General features: G+C 38.0%; 1 protein-coding gene across 1 annotated transcript; it reads right to left on the bottom strand.

Moving 5' to 3' along the window:
• Positions 1-1,900: 1,900 nt before the first annotated feature.
• LOC113271918 (pyruvate kinase 2, cytosolic-like) lies at positions 1,901-15,930 on the bottom strand. The gene is made up of 5 exons (XM_026521842.1): positions 15,877-15,930; positions 14,542-14,697; positions 14,240-14,317; positions 13,941-14,020; positions 1,901-2,099 (listed from the first exon to the last, which is right to left on the bottom strand). Exons 2-5 carry the CDS (start codon positions 14,692-14,694, stop codon positions 1,901-1,903), a joined length of 510 nt encoding a protein of 169 aa, XP_026377627.1. The 5' UTR covers positions 14,695-14,697; positions 15,877-15,930.
• Between the last annotated feature and the right edge of the window lie 305 nt (positions 15,931-16,235).

Below are 16,235 nucleotides of genomic sequence, written 5' to 3'. Positions count from 1 at the left end.
CCTCGAGTGTAGTTTACTTAAGTCCGAGGAAACCGTTAAAGTTTTTTTTCCCTTGCTTGAAGGTATTGTTGGTTGTGATATGTTATATTTGTTTTCATTTTGATGTTATGATGTTAGTGCCCCTGTTATTAACCGTCTTTTCTCATCTGTAGTTGAACAAGGTAAAGTGAAGTCTTTGGAGGAAGAGACTTTTCGGCTGAGGACGAGGGAATCCCAATTGCCCGGGAATGTAGCTACTGCTGAGGCGACATCGACTCAACTGACTTGGGATCTTGCTGCCGAGAAGGAGAGGTTTAATACTGAGCTTGTCTCCAAGGTGAAATAAGGTGTGAAGGCGGTCATGGACAAGAAGCGAGCCGCTGCTGCTGCTATTAAAGATGGTTCGGGATCAGTTCCGCCGAAGGGATAGGTAGGTCTTTTGTAGTGCTGCGCCACTATTGTGCTCCTTATGTTGGGTTGTAATTCGTTTGAACATCCTCATCCTTTTTAACAATTTTCTTTGATGGGGTGCTGCGTCGCCAGTTAGTTTTTTTCTTGTTACTTGCCCGGAAAAACACATCCAAGTGTTCCTTTAACAAGGTTATTAGTTGTTATGTTTGTTCGTCTGATAGTAAGGTTCCAATTTTCACTAACTTAGGTTCCTCCTCGGTCCCTAAGTTGATTTGTCGGGTAGTCTCTAAGGCCTAGAAATTGGTCTTTGATTCTTCGACCGACGTCACCTCCTTTGATTGCTATAAAATTTCTTGCTCTACTATTTTGTAGGACGCAATGGCTTGTCAGAGTCCCTTCTCCAACTATTCCGCTGATTTAGCTTCCTTAGCTTTGTTCTTTTCTCGGCGCTGTCTTGACCTCCTTTCTTCATTTTGTTGAATATCCAACTACATACATTGTCTTGTATCCTGGGGATCGCCTAATACTTCCACAACCCCTCGGTAAGATGGGAACCTTAATTTATCATGGTATTCCGATGCCACCCCTTTGATACCCACGATCCAAGGTCTGCCGAGAATTACCTCATAGGGGTATACGACATCTACTACACAAAATGTGGTGAATGTGTCCCAATATCCCTGTCCATCCGAAACTCTAAGAGTGACTTCCCCCTTCAGCACGGTCATTGTACCGTTGAAGCCGTAGATACGATAAGTTGAAGGGATTAAAATGTCATCAGATAGCTCTATCATATTAAATGTGTCGTAAAATAGGACCTCGACTGATCTCCCACTGTCCATCAATATCCTTTTCACCCCTCATTCCTCGATGAGCAAGGTGACTACTAGGAGATATCCATGCGCTTGGCTGTTTGAAGGGACGTCTTTTGCTGAGTAGGTGATCGGTTGCATCATCCAGGGTTTTATAGGCAAATGTTTTGCTAAACTAAGGATCTCTTTTCCCGCCCGATCTCTCTTGTGGATTCTAGAAGTAATGAAGGTCCCTAAGTTGAACCTTTGGGTTGCCGAGTGTGAAATGGTATTTCAGGTGAACTGAGTTCCTAGGTCGATCCTCACGTGATGCACGGGAGCGCCTGGATGGGTAGACGTCGGCGTTGTCGTAAGTACCCATCTCGGATCAAATGTTGTATAATGTCTTTTACCTCTCTGCAATTGTTAGTCGAGTGCCCTCGGTACTGATGGTAATGGCAAAACTCGGGATGGTTTCTTGTCTCGTCAAACTGGATTCCCCTAGTCTTCGGGTATCTGATGTCATTATGCTTTTCTACCTCCTTGAAAATTTCCTCCAATGGTGCGTTCAGAGGCGTGTACGTTTTTGGTTCGTGACGAGGCTTTTTTCCTTTATCGACCCATTCCTTCTTTCTCGAGCCTTGTTGTGGTGCCATCGGCCTTTTTTCTGATCGCTTTGGGTCTTCTCGGGGGACCGGCTCCACCGACGCGCTGGCTTCTTATACTCCTCTATCCTGCTCTTGTATCTCATCTAATGCGATGTAATGGTCTTGCATCTTCCTCATCTCCCTTAATGTTTGTGGTTTCTCAGTGTACATTGCTATCCAAATGGGGTCAGACTTTCCTAATGAATTTTCGAACCCAAAGATCTGTTGGTCGACAGGTACCTTCCCGATATCGGTACACAACTTCCTCCATCTGTCCGTTAGATATTGTTAGAGCACTGCTCGGTCAAACTCGCATGCGTTGCTATCTCAAGCATGTTTGTCAATGTTAGTGATCAAAACTATAAGTCTTGATTTCTAGTCTCTTATAGCTAAGTCTCGGACTAGGATAGTAAGTGTAGTTGAGCTCAAGGACTTCATGAAGATTCATCATACAAGTAGAAGATCTACTCAAGGAACCGGTGGAACTTCTCGACAAAAAGGTATGTGGAGACTTGAACTTATCTGTCACTCAAAAGTCTATCTATTCTATCTCCTACTCTTTGAGATAAAAGTCATATGTTATATATATAGAATACATTATAAACATTTGGTATTTCTAGCCGAGTATATCTCGCCAATCTATATCTCGAAATATGTGTTGGTAACCTTTTCGCTTCGACCAAGTTTATCTTTACCTAGTGACGAAAGTCATGAATGTTTCAATCGCTTTGAAAATTGCTTTGACGAGAAATAGTGTAACAACTATATAACGTCCTCTAAGAATGTTTCAATGATTGGAATGAGAGTTTAGACTACATAACCAATGGATTCCTTGAACCGAAGTTTTCGAACTTTGTTGATCAAGAGAACCGAAAGTATGTCAAGTGCCAAGTCCACGAACTCAGTCCGCGAACTGCCGAAGTTCTCAAACCCGAGAATTTCTGCTGGAGTTGACAAACTACTTGCGTGAGCCAAGTCCGCGAACCCAGTCCACGAACCGGCAAAGTTCTCGAATCCGAGAATTTCTGCTGGAGTTTGTAAACTCTATCCGGTGTCTTAAGTCCGCGAACCTAGTCTGCGAACTTCAGAAGGTTATATATCTAAAGATGATTTCTGAACTTAATCTTAAAATACTAAGGAATGCATTTGCAAACCGTGGCTATTAAAGTTCATGAACCGATTCAAGTGAATCAAATCATCTTTGCTTCAATTGTGCCTTGTGTAGTTACATAAGATTTCCTAGCAATTGAAAAACTCTCTTAACTAGTTTATTTGAGTCAATTGAACTAGTTAAGGTGAAGAAGAACATGGTTGGTATGAAACGCTCATATGGTTAACCTCTTTGGGCAGACTATTGTTGAACCAACAATGTACATGTTCGGGTGCGGTTAAAAAACCTAGAAGCGTACAGTCATTTGTGTATGACAAGCTATGTTTTCGATCTAACGGTTGAGAAATATTAGCTTGAATCTAAATCAGGTTTTCATCTAACGGTGAATATTGATTGCTTTGTAACTAAGGAAAAACCCTGATTTGAAAGGCTATATAAAGGAGACATCTAGTATTGTGCAAAACTAATCCCCACACCTTACATGTGATACTAGTTTGCGTACTAGAGTCGTTTCTCCTTTAACCTTTGGTTTTCTTCTTGTAAAACCAGGTTAACGACTTAAGGACTTCATTAGTATTGTGAAGCCAGACCGATACTACTTTTATCGTAGTTGTGTGATCTGATCTTGCATCTTCTATCGTAATAGTACAATTATATTGATTGGCTAGAGATCGTGAGAGTTCTCCGATAGGCAAGATATAAAAGTAATCACAAACATATTCGTCTCATCGTTTGTGATTCCACGACATCTTGTTTAGCTACCATACTATTAATATTGTTGTGAAGTGATTGATTAATCTAGACTGTTCTTCGGGAATATAAGACCGGATTATCAATTGGTTCCTGGTCGCCTTGATTATTATCAAAAGACGGAACAAAACCTTTAGGGTTTTTTTGTGGGAGACAGATTGATCTTTTGATAGACTTTTCTGTGTGAGACAGATTTGGTTATTATAAAAGTCTGTGGTCTTAGTTGTCGGTGAGATCAGCTAAGGGAATCAAGTACGCAGTATCCTGCTGGGATCGAAGGTGTAGGGAGTACAACTGTACCTTGGATCAGTGGGAGACTGATTGGGGTTCAACTATAGTCCAGTCCGAAGTTAGCTTGGAGTAGGCTAGTGTCTGTAGCGGCTTAATACAGTGTGTATTCAATCTGGAATAGGTCCCGGGGTTTTTCTGCATTTACGGTTTCCTCGTTAACAAAATTCTGGTGTCTGTGTTATTTCTATTTCCGCATTATATTTGCTTATATAATTAAAATAATACATGTTGTGCGCTTGAATCAATCAATTGGAAATCCGACCTTTGGTTGTTGATTGATATTGATTGATCCTTGGACATTGGTCTTTGGTACCGTCCAAGTTATTCCTTGTGTTTGATTATAGACTCGCTGATTTCTATTAGTTTGAGTAAATCAAAACAAGAGAGAGATATTAACTCCTTGAGATACTTTTACCTAGATTGAGTCTGACTGTTTAGTTGATTCTCTAGAAAGTGTTTTGGAGTTAGTCCATACAGATTGCTAAGAGAAATATTGGGTGGTGTTGTTAGACCTCCGCTTTTTCAATTGGTATCAGAGAAGGCAAACACGTTCAAGACCTTACAAGTCTATGTTTTTAGCGATCTGACTCTATGGACAGAGGTGCTATCTTTATTACCGTACCACCAGTCTTCGATGGATCTAATTACATATGGTGGAAAATTGTTATGCGAGCTTTCCTTCAAGCACGTGATTTCAATCATGGGTATATGTTGTTAATGGCTATGATGCTCCCATTGTGGCAATTGGAGATGTAAACGTTCCCAAGAATATTTGTGAATACATCCCTGCCGAGATACTTACTGCAAAGCAAAACTCCGACGGTTTGAATGCCATTACCCCAAATCTTCTGCACCATGTGTCTAATTGCACTAGGTCTAAAGATGATTGGGATATCTTAGGAACCGTATTTGAAGGTAACTCCAGTGAAAAGGAAGCTAGGCCTCAAAACCTTAATTCAACCTTCGTATGGCAGGTGAAGATACATTTGATGAGTTTAATCACAAAGTATCTGAAATTGTTAATGCATCTTTTGCATTGGGTCAGACTATTCCTGAAAAGGAAGTTGTGTTGAAAATTATCAGATCGCTGCCATCTAGATACGAGTCTAAGAAGCATGCCATCGTTGAGGGAAATAACCTCGATAATCTTTCCAGAAATACATTGGTCGGAAAGATAAAGATCTTTTATCATGAGCATACATCCAAAATCGGAAAGGATGTTGCCTTTAAAGTGCAGAAGAACACTAAATTACTTGATAAGAGTAAAAGTGTTTATGTCTCTAAGGATGATCAGTCTGAGGGTTATTTTTCAGATGAAGATCTTGAAAAATCAGTCTCCGTTATCACAAGACAGTTTAGGGATCTTCTATTGAAGAGAAGTAAACTGTTTTCAAGAGACAAACCTCGGTCGTTAGATAAACCTCACAATCGCGTCCCTCCTAAAAACAGGGATGCTGACGACGCTGATGACGAGGATATTCCACAGTGCTTTAAGTGTAAAGGTTTTGCTCATTTTGCAAATGAGTGCCCAAATCGTAGAAAATACACTGGGAACAAAGTTCTTGTTGTAACACTTGATGAGATGTCTGAGAACTATGATTCTCATGAAGATAGGAAATCAAGTATCGGTCTTCTATGTGAAAACATTGATTTTGATAACTGTAGCAATACATATATCAATCTTGATGGTTTCGGTGAAGATGAGAAGCCAATCAAGCTGGAAGAATCAATTGACCCATTCTTTGGAAACTCTGTATGTAATGTTTCAGGATCTACCTTGTGTTTAGCTGCAGTTGCACCACAGATGCCTGATCATTATCCAAGTTTGACGTGCTCGTTTTGTTCTCAGAAGGGTCATGAACTATCAAGATATTACAAGTACAAACATCAATTGAGGCACGCCAAAAAACCTCAACGGAGAGCAAATCATCTAGCAAGGAAGCTTAAACTTGCTCAGAAGACCGTTGAGGCATGTAGGATTTTATCTTCGTCTAAGAAGTTAGTTTCTAAAGACAAAACAAGACCATTAGAGAAGAAGGCATGGTCAAATCGTTTTGATAGACATAATTCAGAGGATTCCTCTCAAGAGGAAATTGGTGGACAAACTGTTGTTTACCACAACACAAATTAATTGTGTTGTTTGGTAAATCTTGTCTCATGTGCCTGTTCAAAAGAGACAAGGTTGTGAACGCACAAGCTTTAGGAAAATTTTTCTTAGGTTTCTTCTTTTCTGTCTATCAAAAAAAAAGGAAGGGTTACTTTCTACAATTCTACTCTTTATAGGGTTTAGAGTTGGACGTCCACGAACCTGTTTAAAGGTTTCGAACCCTACATTCCTTTTTCCTCTTTGATATTCTTTTTATTTCAAGACTGCTTGTTGAGATTGTGAATTCCAATCACAAATATCAGTTGGTTATAGTTGTTCTCATAAGCATCATTTCTTTAGATGGAAAGGATGTCAACATGATTATTAAGCCATCAATCAAGGAAAAAGAAAAATCTCCAGTAATTTCGTCCTTGAAAAGAAAAGGGAGGAATACAAGAAAGCCAAGGGCTGTCCCTTCTAACTCTCAGAAGTTTTTCGATGTTCTTGAGGAGTTGAAGGAAGTAAGAAAGGAGATTCGTGATATTAAGGATTGCGTTTTAAGATCTTTGGAAATTCAGAAAGCCCTTGTTCGACATCATCAGCTAATAAAGTTTGTTGATATTAACTCTTATCTTCACGAACCTTATGTACCAATCGTTTTTGACGACAAGGAGTTCGTGAATGATAAATAATTTCTCAAAGATATTGTTTCCTAGGAAGTCTTCTGTTTGGCTTAGTTGTAAGAATAACTAGTGCTTTGAATAACAATGATTGTGACTACACACAGCTATTTTTTTCATCTTCTTTTTTTTTAGGTTTTTTGGTTTAAATTCTGAAACTAGTTGGAGGATGATGTTTTGCAATATTTATGATTTGTTATATTGCAACTTGTTATGGGATTCTTGTGTTTACGTCTTGTCCCATATTTTGTCAAAAGTAAAGTCGTTCACGATCGGAATTCATGTATTGGTTTAAGAATGAATAGACTTTTGACATATACAAAAGTTAAGCCTATATTGTCAATGTTTGACGGAACATAGGTTAAAATCTTTTGTATCCAAGGATTATTGCTATTGTATATTCTTGTGCAAAAGAATGAATCCTTGAGTATTCCACGGTATTGATCTTCATTGATCCATCCTTTTTGTATTACCGTGAGGCTCTGTGATGTATCTTATGTTGAGCACGATACAACTAAGTTTATTATTCTTGATTAGCTTGGTTGGTTGTTCCGTAAGGTACGTTATGTTGAGCATTTAGAACTAAATTAATCATCTTCTTGGTTATTTAGTTATTACTCCACAAGTTCTCTTGTGTTGAGTATATGAACGATTAAGCCAATCACTCTCTTGTATGGTTATCTTAGTCGTTGCTCCGTAAGTTTACTTATGTTGAGCACAATGAATTAAATTGATCACTTTTGTGTTTATTTTAATTATAAATTCCGATTAAATTATTCATGGGTTTATTTATGAATAGTTTTATTGAGTTTTGGATATAAAAATCATTCTCATGGTTTTGGAGTCCAATAAAAATCCTTGTTTTCTCTTGAAATTAAGGTCGCTCGTTGTTGTTCTTTCGGGAATGACATCTAATGGGGGAGAGTTCTTTTGAACTTGTGCTTAACGGTCATATCTTGAGGGGTGTGCGGCTGTGGAATTTTAGAGGGGTTATCTTGTATCTTTAAACTCCTTGATGAATGCTGTTATCTTCGGCTATATGATTGCATCTAAATAAGATGATGTGTGTTTCTTTCTCTCAGTCATGAAATGTCTCTTACGGAAATTTCATTATGATCCCGTTTTTGTACCTTTGCCAATTTTATTGACAAAAAGGGGGGAAATTAATATGTAGTTCACACTACAAATACATATGGTTTTCGGATCATTGTGCAAGGGGGAGTGGTTTTCATGTGAGATAGAATATTGACTAAGGGGGAGTGATACATATCACCATAGTATTATTGTTGAAGTTGTGATACAATTGGACTTTGACACTGCGTAATAATACTATGACACTGTATAACAATGATCGAGACCGATGCTTTCTCATTGTTATAGCTACAGATCTTCAACAACGGTGATGCTAAACTTACAGTCTTTGGGATCATTAGAGTACTTGGAAATGACGAATATTTTGAGGAATGTTGAAGATTAGACATGTGGAATAGGAGCTACTAATCTTTCAATATCTTTTTTGTATTCCATATGTATTGATAGTTTTGTCACTAAAATTGACAAAGGGGGAGATTGTTAGAGCACTGATTGGTCAAACTCGCATGTGTTGCTATCTCAAGCATGTTTGTCAATGTTAGTGATCAAAACTATAAGTCTTGATTTCTGGTCTCTTATAGCTAAGTCTCGGACTAGGATAGTAAGTGAAGTTGAGCTCAAGGACTTTATGGCGATTCATCATACAAGTAGAAGATATATTCAAGGAACCGGTGGAACTTCTCGACAAAAAGGTATGTGGAGACTTGAACTTATCTGTCACTCAAAAGTCTATCTATTTTATCTCCTACTCTTTGAGACAAAAGTCGTATGTTATATATATAAACTAGATTATACACATTTGGTATTTCGAGCCGAGTATACCTAGCCTATCTATATCTCGAAATATGTGTTGGTAAGATTTTTGCTTCGACCAAGTTTATCTTTACCTAGTGACGAAAGCCATGAATGTTTCAATCACTTTGAAAATTGCTTTGACGAGAAATAGTGTAACTACTATATAACGTCCTCTAAGAATGTTTCAATGATTGGAATGATAGTTTAGATTACATAACCAATGAATTCCTTGAACCGAAGTTTTCAAACTTTGTTGATCAAGAGAACCGGAAGTATGGAAAGTGCCAAGTCCGCGAACTCAGTCCGCGATTCTCAAAACCGAGAATTTCTGCTGGAGTTGACAAAATACTTGCGTGAGCCAAGTCCGCGAACCCAGTCCGCGAACCGGAGAAGTTCTCGAACCCGAGAATTTCTGCTGGAGTTTGTAAAATCTATCCGGTGTCTCAATTCTGCGAACCTAGTCTACGAACTTGAGAAGGTTATATATCTAAAGATGATTTCTGAAGTTAATCTTAAAAGACTAAGGAATGCACGTGCAAAACATGGCTATTAAAGTTCATGAACCGATTCTAGTGAATCAAATCATATTTGCTTCAATTATGTCTTATGTAGTTACATAAGATTTCCTTGCAATTGAACAACTCTCTTAACTAGTTCATTTGAGTCAATTGAACTAGTTATGGTGAAGAAGAACATGGTTGAACAAACAATGTACACGTTTGGGTGCGGTTAACAAACCTAGAAGCGTACAGTCATTTGTGTATGACAAGCTAAGTTTTCGAACTAACGGTTGAAAAATATTAGCTTGAATCTAAATCAGGGTTTCATCTAACGGTGAATATTGATTTCCTTGTAACTAAGGCAAAATCCTGATTTGAAAGGCTATATAAAGGAGACATCTAGTATTGTGCAAAACTAATCCCCACACCTTACGTGTGATACTAGTTTGCGTACTAGAGTCGTTTCTCCTTTAACCTTTGGTTTTCTTCTTATAAAACCAGGTTAACGACTTAAAGACTTCATTGGGATTGTGAACCCAGACCGATATTGATTGGCTTGAGATCGTGCGAGTTCTCCGATAGGCAAGATATAAAAGTAATCACAAACATCTTCGTCTCATCGTTTATGATTCCACGATATCTTGTTTCGCTACCATATGATTAAGATTGTTGTGAGGTGATTGATTAATCTTGGTTGTTCTTCGGTAATATAAGACCGGATTATCAATTGGTTCCTGGTCGCCTTGATTATTATCAAAAGACGGAACAAAAACTTTAGGGTTTTTCTGTGGGAGACAGATTGATCTTTTGATAGACTTGTCTGTGTGAGACAGATTAGGAGTGTACACTGTGGAGGAAACGGTGCTCGTTCAAGCTCCTTGGTGAAGAGAGTTTTTTGTGATTCGCTAATGACCTCTGCCAACTTGTCGTCCTCGTCGTCTCCAGCCAATTTCTTAACCATCTCCTCAAGTTGCTTGAGTTTAGCCTCAGTTGCCGCCTCAGGTCTCCCATTACGCACTTCTCTATCAGGCAAGGAATTCCCGGGAGGACCATACCCGCTTCATGCTCGGTTAGGGTCGGGTATGCATCCTCGGACCAGGGGCGAAGTTCGGGTTCGTCCTGATCGGGCGTGACTGCTGGAAGCTCCTCGGATCGATGACCCTCGTCACCCAGACCTCTGGTTCCGAAGTTGATAGTTTTCGTTCTCTAGTTCCAGGTTCCTTCTCCGTAGTTCCCTCATCATGTCTTCCTGTCTTCTCTGATTGGCCAGAATTGCTAGCAGTGTCGGTTCGGTGCTCTCGTGACTGGAATGACCATTTGCCTAGTTCCCTACCATGTTGGGTGGTGGTACTGGTGGTGTCACAGGAGGAGCCACGGGGGGAGAGGTTGTGATTGGTGGGATGTCTCGGATTGTGTTGCCCAATTCTATATGCACTCACCTAAGCCTCTCCCCTTCTTGTTCCAAAGCCATCCGATATTCTGCACGTTGCCTAGCTCGTCTATGGTCCTCTCGTATCATTCGTGCTTTCTCGTCTTCCTATGTGTCTGATGCAGTCATTCCGTCTATCATCTCCCCTGGTCTCATTTGGCTCGGGTGGATCCTTATTTCTCTCGGGGTAAGATCATCGTCTTTACTTAGGTCGACATCCTCATTAACAGTTACCATACCTCCACCCGGTTCCCGGGATTCTTCTTGTTGATGATGTCGACTGTTTTGTTGTCGAGAGTCCGTTACTACTTCCTGCGCGCTAGTTCCTATTACATTTCGATTCCTCAGGATCCTTCCCGTCCTAGAAGTACTTGCCATCGGCTCGGGTATGATTGATACTCTTCGGCTCGCCCTCCAGACCTACGTCAGAAAAATAGACAACACCTTACTTTGGACTGTTTTCGAAAAAGCTAAGGACGAAGTGCAGCACTTCTGAATTTTAGAAAAAGAAAAAGTTCAACCAAGTACGATTCCTCTTTACTTCAACGTGCTGAACTCATCAAAAAAGGTTGTTTTGACTAATAAGACAATCTTTTGAAATATTGTTTTGTTATATCGCTTTCGGTACTTTCGTATGCATTAATCATTATTTGTACTAACATTCTTCGTGCCAGAAATCATTAATCGTCCGTACGTTTGAAATTTTTTCTTTCTTGGCTAAGGTTTGTGGTGTTGACTTCTGTCAATCGTTTTTTCGGTGTCTCCACAACACAGGTTTCCCAAACGAATTTCTCTTCCTTTTGGCTTTGTGATGACGTTGTAAGGATCTTGTGATAGGATTAAGATGATACTATCGTCAAAGTGCTCATCGTACCCTTTCTAGCCATAGCTTTTGAAAACCCTAACTCAATGATTTTGAGTTGGTTTTTATGCTGCTACTATTGTGATTAAGTAACCCACGACGTGACAAGACCAGCGAGATGAAGTTTTTTCTAGCTTATACCAAGCATCAAAGATGATTCTTTTGGGAGCTTTGAATCTTTCTAACCACTCGTTTTAGTCATAAAAGAAAACACAACCAACCATAACTCAAACCTGAAATCTTAATCAAAACTGTTTCAAGGATTTTGACATAATAAAAATGTTTTCAGAACAACTAAGGTCACAAGTTTGTTTAGCTCGAAGTCGAGAAGAATTTTGTTTAACAGGCGACGAGAACCTTTTTTCATCAAGAGCAAAACAGTTCAGACTGTTGACGAGATTCGTTAATTCTAAATGAGGATTCTACAAACTCAACGAAGATTAAATAAAAGTGAATGTAACAGATCCAAGTTTTGAAGGAAAAGTTGCTTTAAAAGACTCATCTACTAACTGAAATGCCTCAACCACAAGAGTCTTTCATTTAGCGTCAACTAACATTAAAAGATGTTTTAGGAGCTTTTGAATCTCTCTTTAATGGTTTTGATGCAAGGTATCACAAGATGTTACACGTTCCCCTTAATCGACGCCAGAATGTAGATGTGGAAAATCCTACAACTACATCTAAATATACACATACACACTCCTAATGAAGTAACAAGCAAGAGAAGCACAAGAACACAAGATATACGTGTTTCGGTATGATTACCTACATCCACGGGGGTAGAGGGATGATCTTATTAATTACTTGATTCAAGGTTACAAAGGATGTATCTTATAACAAACTCACGATTCTCACTCTTAAGCTCTTGGTGTTCTCTCCTCCCTCACTGATTACTTACCCTTTAACTCTCTACACAGCTCTCTATTTATAGTCGTAAGTGATGATACATCTAAGTTATAGTGTAAGTTTTGGTACATATTTCTTGATACCCTTCTAGGGTCAAGAGTAAGGTTCCGTCCGAGATTCTGGGACGAGCCTAGTAATACCTTCTCCTGATGTCCCCTTGTCCGGCGTCGTCTGCTTAATGAGTGTTGTCGATGTCGCCCTTGATATGTTTGAACGAGTCTTACTTCGACCAGATTCTTCTTATCTTCTCAACTACTTCGTCAGTGCATTTATTGCTCTTGTACTCGATGGCTATCTCTTCAGTCACTTCCGATCTTTACACGTATTGTCTTCACGAGTTCCCTTGGTGTCTCTTTTCTCGCGCCAAGGTCAAATAAGATGATTTAGTGTTTCACACTTCGTTTGTTATCGATGCTTCACTATCTAGGATTGCTCCACCTGGACCTGTGGATTATTTACACCTACATGCAGCTATGTTGTAAGGTGCTCCCCTAGGAGTCACAGGCATAGCGCCTCACCACCTCAAAATCTCTAGTTAATGCACAAATACTAGTATGGAAACTTCATAATTTGACGCTATCATATACCTACAATCCGCTTGTTTAGTAAGGAACACTAAACTTACAGTCATCTTGCATTCTCTATAATCCGCTTTTCTAAAAGATTAATCTATCTTATAGTTAAAGGTCGCAGGTTTCAACTTTAAATTCTACTTTAACAAAAGAAAAACAAATAATCTAGATAGATTAGATGAATAAACAAATAATCTAGATAGATTAGATGAATTCAGAGTCGTGGCACAAACATTTAATATTCATTAAAATATACATATAATCTAAACATTAAATTACCAATTAAACTAGCAAGGCCTTTTTCAGCTTTGCAATCTTGTTTGCTTTCTGGGCTTCCTAGCCAGGTCTCGTTTGCTTTTCTTTCCTGAGTTAGTGGCCGCTACCTCTTGTCGTTTTAGCATATCGGCTGTTGAGAGTAGGTTCATGCTAGAGGACCATCTGACAAACTGGAACTTATTGTTTTCAAAAACCCATGGTTCTTGCTTAAACAAATACTCTTGTTCTTTATTGTTCTAAACGTAGAATAGAGACCGAGTAGATGAAACTGGTTGGAGATGGAAATCACCTGCAAACTTGAATCTTTCACTCATGGCTGCTCCTACTCCTTCCCATGAATGAATATGACTCTTAGCTTCGATAACAACCATCAGATTTCAATTTTGAGAATCTACTGTTTTGTTTTCATGAATTATAGATGCGGATGTCTTCTTAGGAGTAGTAGTGCAAGAGAGTAGACGAAGGCTCACGAGATGAATAGTGGACTCATTCTTGATTGGAAAATTTGTTGATTGGTCCAAAGCCCATGTAGTTATTTATAGTAAGGTCCAACCAGAATTTTTTTTTATCCGGAGGTCTAAAATTAATAAAAAAATAGAAATGACCATAATACCCCCTACTACCAAACGTGTGTGTCTACACTGCTTACAAATTTGAGTACATATCTGGCACACTGCTCACAAATTCGAGTACATATATGCTAACAAATTTGAGTACATATATGCCGCACTGCTTACAAATCTGAGTACATATCTGTCGCACTGCTTACAAATTCGAGTATATATCCGCTGCTTACAATTCGAGTACATATCTGCTGCACCGCTTCCAGGTAAAGTACATATCTGTTAGAATCAATTATAAATAAATTAGCACATATTTCAGTATTGCGCATACGTACTCATGGATCAAACAAAAAAAAGTGACAAAACTCTGAATAAAACAGAATCAAAAGAAGTTTCTATCAGTACGCCTTATACGTACTGCGCATTCATGAAATAAAAATCAACTGCCTGTAAAAAAGAATTGATGAATCCTCCAAATGTCAGAGTTCAGTGCCGTACCTCAAGCCAAACTGATGTAGTTTCACTTCCTGTGAACAGGTATTGACCTAGAAAGATGGTGTCTCCTTTCTTTACTGCCTGCACAGAATCATATAGCTTAGGATAACATAGTCACACAGGTATCGCAAAGATAACAATTGGAAGGTTCAAGGGAACATCTACACTGTCATCCTTCTTCCTAATCATTGTTTTCCAATTTTACGATATACATCAACAGAACGCAAACATATTCGAATTATGTGACAACAATTCCCAAGCCCAAACTGAAATTACACTATGATTTAACCAAAATTTCATCACACCTTTGCTAATCCATCATAATTGATTGGAAATACATCTGAAGTTGCTTCTTTATCTTGATCCGGAGTCAAAACAACCGATGATTCAGCCTTCAGTGCAATCGATTTTTCACTTTTATTAAGAACTTGCAATTCAGGGCCTATTGTATCTAGCATAACCTGAAACAAGTGAACAACAAGATATGCACATTTATTATCAATTTTCACTCTATAATCCATAATAGCAATTCCAAAAAAACGATTCAAAAACTGCAACAACAACGAAGATCATGACAATTCCTTAAACAATCCAATTCAAATCAACAAAACTTACAACACAGAGCTTCTTAGTACTCTTAACAAGTATGATTAGTATGATTTTGAGAAAATAAAGAAATAAAATAACTAGAAAATCAAATTGAGAGTTCAAATAAGCTAAAACCATCAAAATCTAACCAAAAAATCGAATAATTACGATCAAGATTCATAAAAACAGTACGTCATATACGTACTGATGTTTAATACACAAGCAAAAACTGAAACCAAACATATAGAAGCATAGTAAACACAGAAAAATCAGTACGTCATATACGTACTGATGGTTAATACATAAAACTAAACTGAAACCAAACCAAAATCCAACAAAATGAAACTAAAATTCTAGATCTACAAACGAAACAAACGTAAAACATGATTTTATAACTAGATCTGGACTATTTTCATCAAAAACCTTCAGTACATCGTATATGTACTGATGATTAATACACAAAAGCAAACTAAAAAAAAACCAAAGACCAACAAAACCGAGTTAAAACATCAGATCTAATAATGAAATGAACATAAAACATCACTATCTATCTAGATCTAAAGTATTTTTACCAAAATTGAAGTAAAAAATTAACGAATCAAGCATGAAGATCATAAACACACAAAAACTGAATTTAATTCCTCTTTTCGGAACCTTAAAATCTGAATTTTGAATTCTTTTTCCCATGAAATCAAGAGATTTGGATCTAAGATTAAGATAGAATCAATAAAAAACTTAAAATAAAGATCAGTATAGGTAAATCAACTTATGAAATACCTCAGAATCAAAACAAATATTTCAGTATTACATATACGTACTCATGGATCGAACCCAAAAATCAATTAAAAAACGCTGATAGAATCCAAAAACAATGACAAAACTTTGAATATAACCGAATCAACATCAGATCTAATACCTAAACATTAGATTTTGCTATAAACATAAAAATTTCTCTAATCCGAGAAGAAAAAAACCTAAATTAAAATTAGCTTTTGAAGAAGAAAGGAAAAATGAAAACCTAAACTATACCAACAGTAAGGAAGTGAACCTACCGATTAATCTTATTTTGAATTCACGAATTGATCAACACCTCAGAAGATCTTCATAGCCGGAGCTTTTCACCGAACCACAAATGAGAAAATGAAGAAGAAGATGAAGAATAGATCGAGAAATGAAGAAGAAATGGATTTGGTTACTGCTTTATATACTTAAGGTTGTTTTCGGTATTTAAAAATACGTCCTCATATGTTCCACACGTGTGCAGGACCCGGGCTTAAAAAATTTGGTCCATTTTCATGTTTTCTTTTAATTATGGACCTTTGATTATTGGGCTTTAATGGGTGGACCTGCCACTAACTAAGAACACTATAATGGTACCTATTGGTAATTCCTACTTCTTGATTTTATAGTC

The sequence above is a fragment of the Papaver somniferum genome, chromosome 4 (genome assembly GCF_003573695.1).
Source record: "Papaver somniferum cultivar HN1 chromosome 4, ASM357369v1, whole genome shotgun sequence".
Taxonomy (NCBI): domain Eukaryota; kingdom Viridiplantae; phylum Streptophyta; class Magnoliopsida; order Ranunculales; family Papaveraceae; genus Papaver; species Papaver somniferum.
The sequence above is the reverse complement of the archived record's forward strand: the minus strand, read 5'-3'. Positions and strand labels throughout refer to the sequence as shown.

Excerpts from the sequence above, each read along its gene's own strand:
- LOC113271918 (XM_026521842.1), bottom strand. The coding sequence starts at position 14,694 with ATGCTAGATACAATAGGCCCTGAATTGCAAGTTCTTAATAAAAGTGAA. Across the intron at positions 14,318-14,541 it reads ATTATGATGGATTAGCAAAG|GCAGTAAAGAAAGGAGACAC; the intron begins GTGTGATGAAAT and ends GATTCTGTGCAG. Across the intron at positions 2,100-13,940 it reads TATACTCGAATTTGTAAGCA|ATGGAGGAAGTTGTGTACCG; the intron begins GTGCGACAGATA and ends TCTAACGGACAG.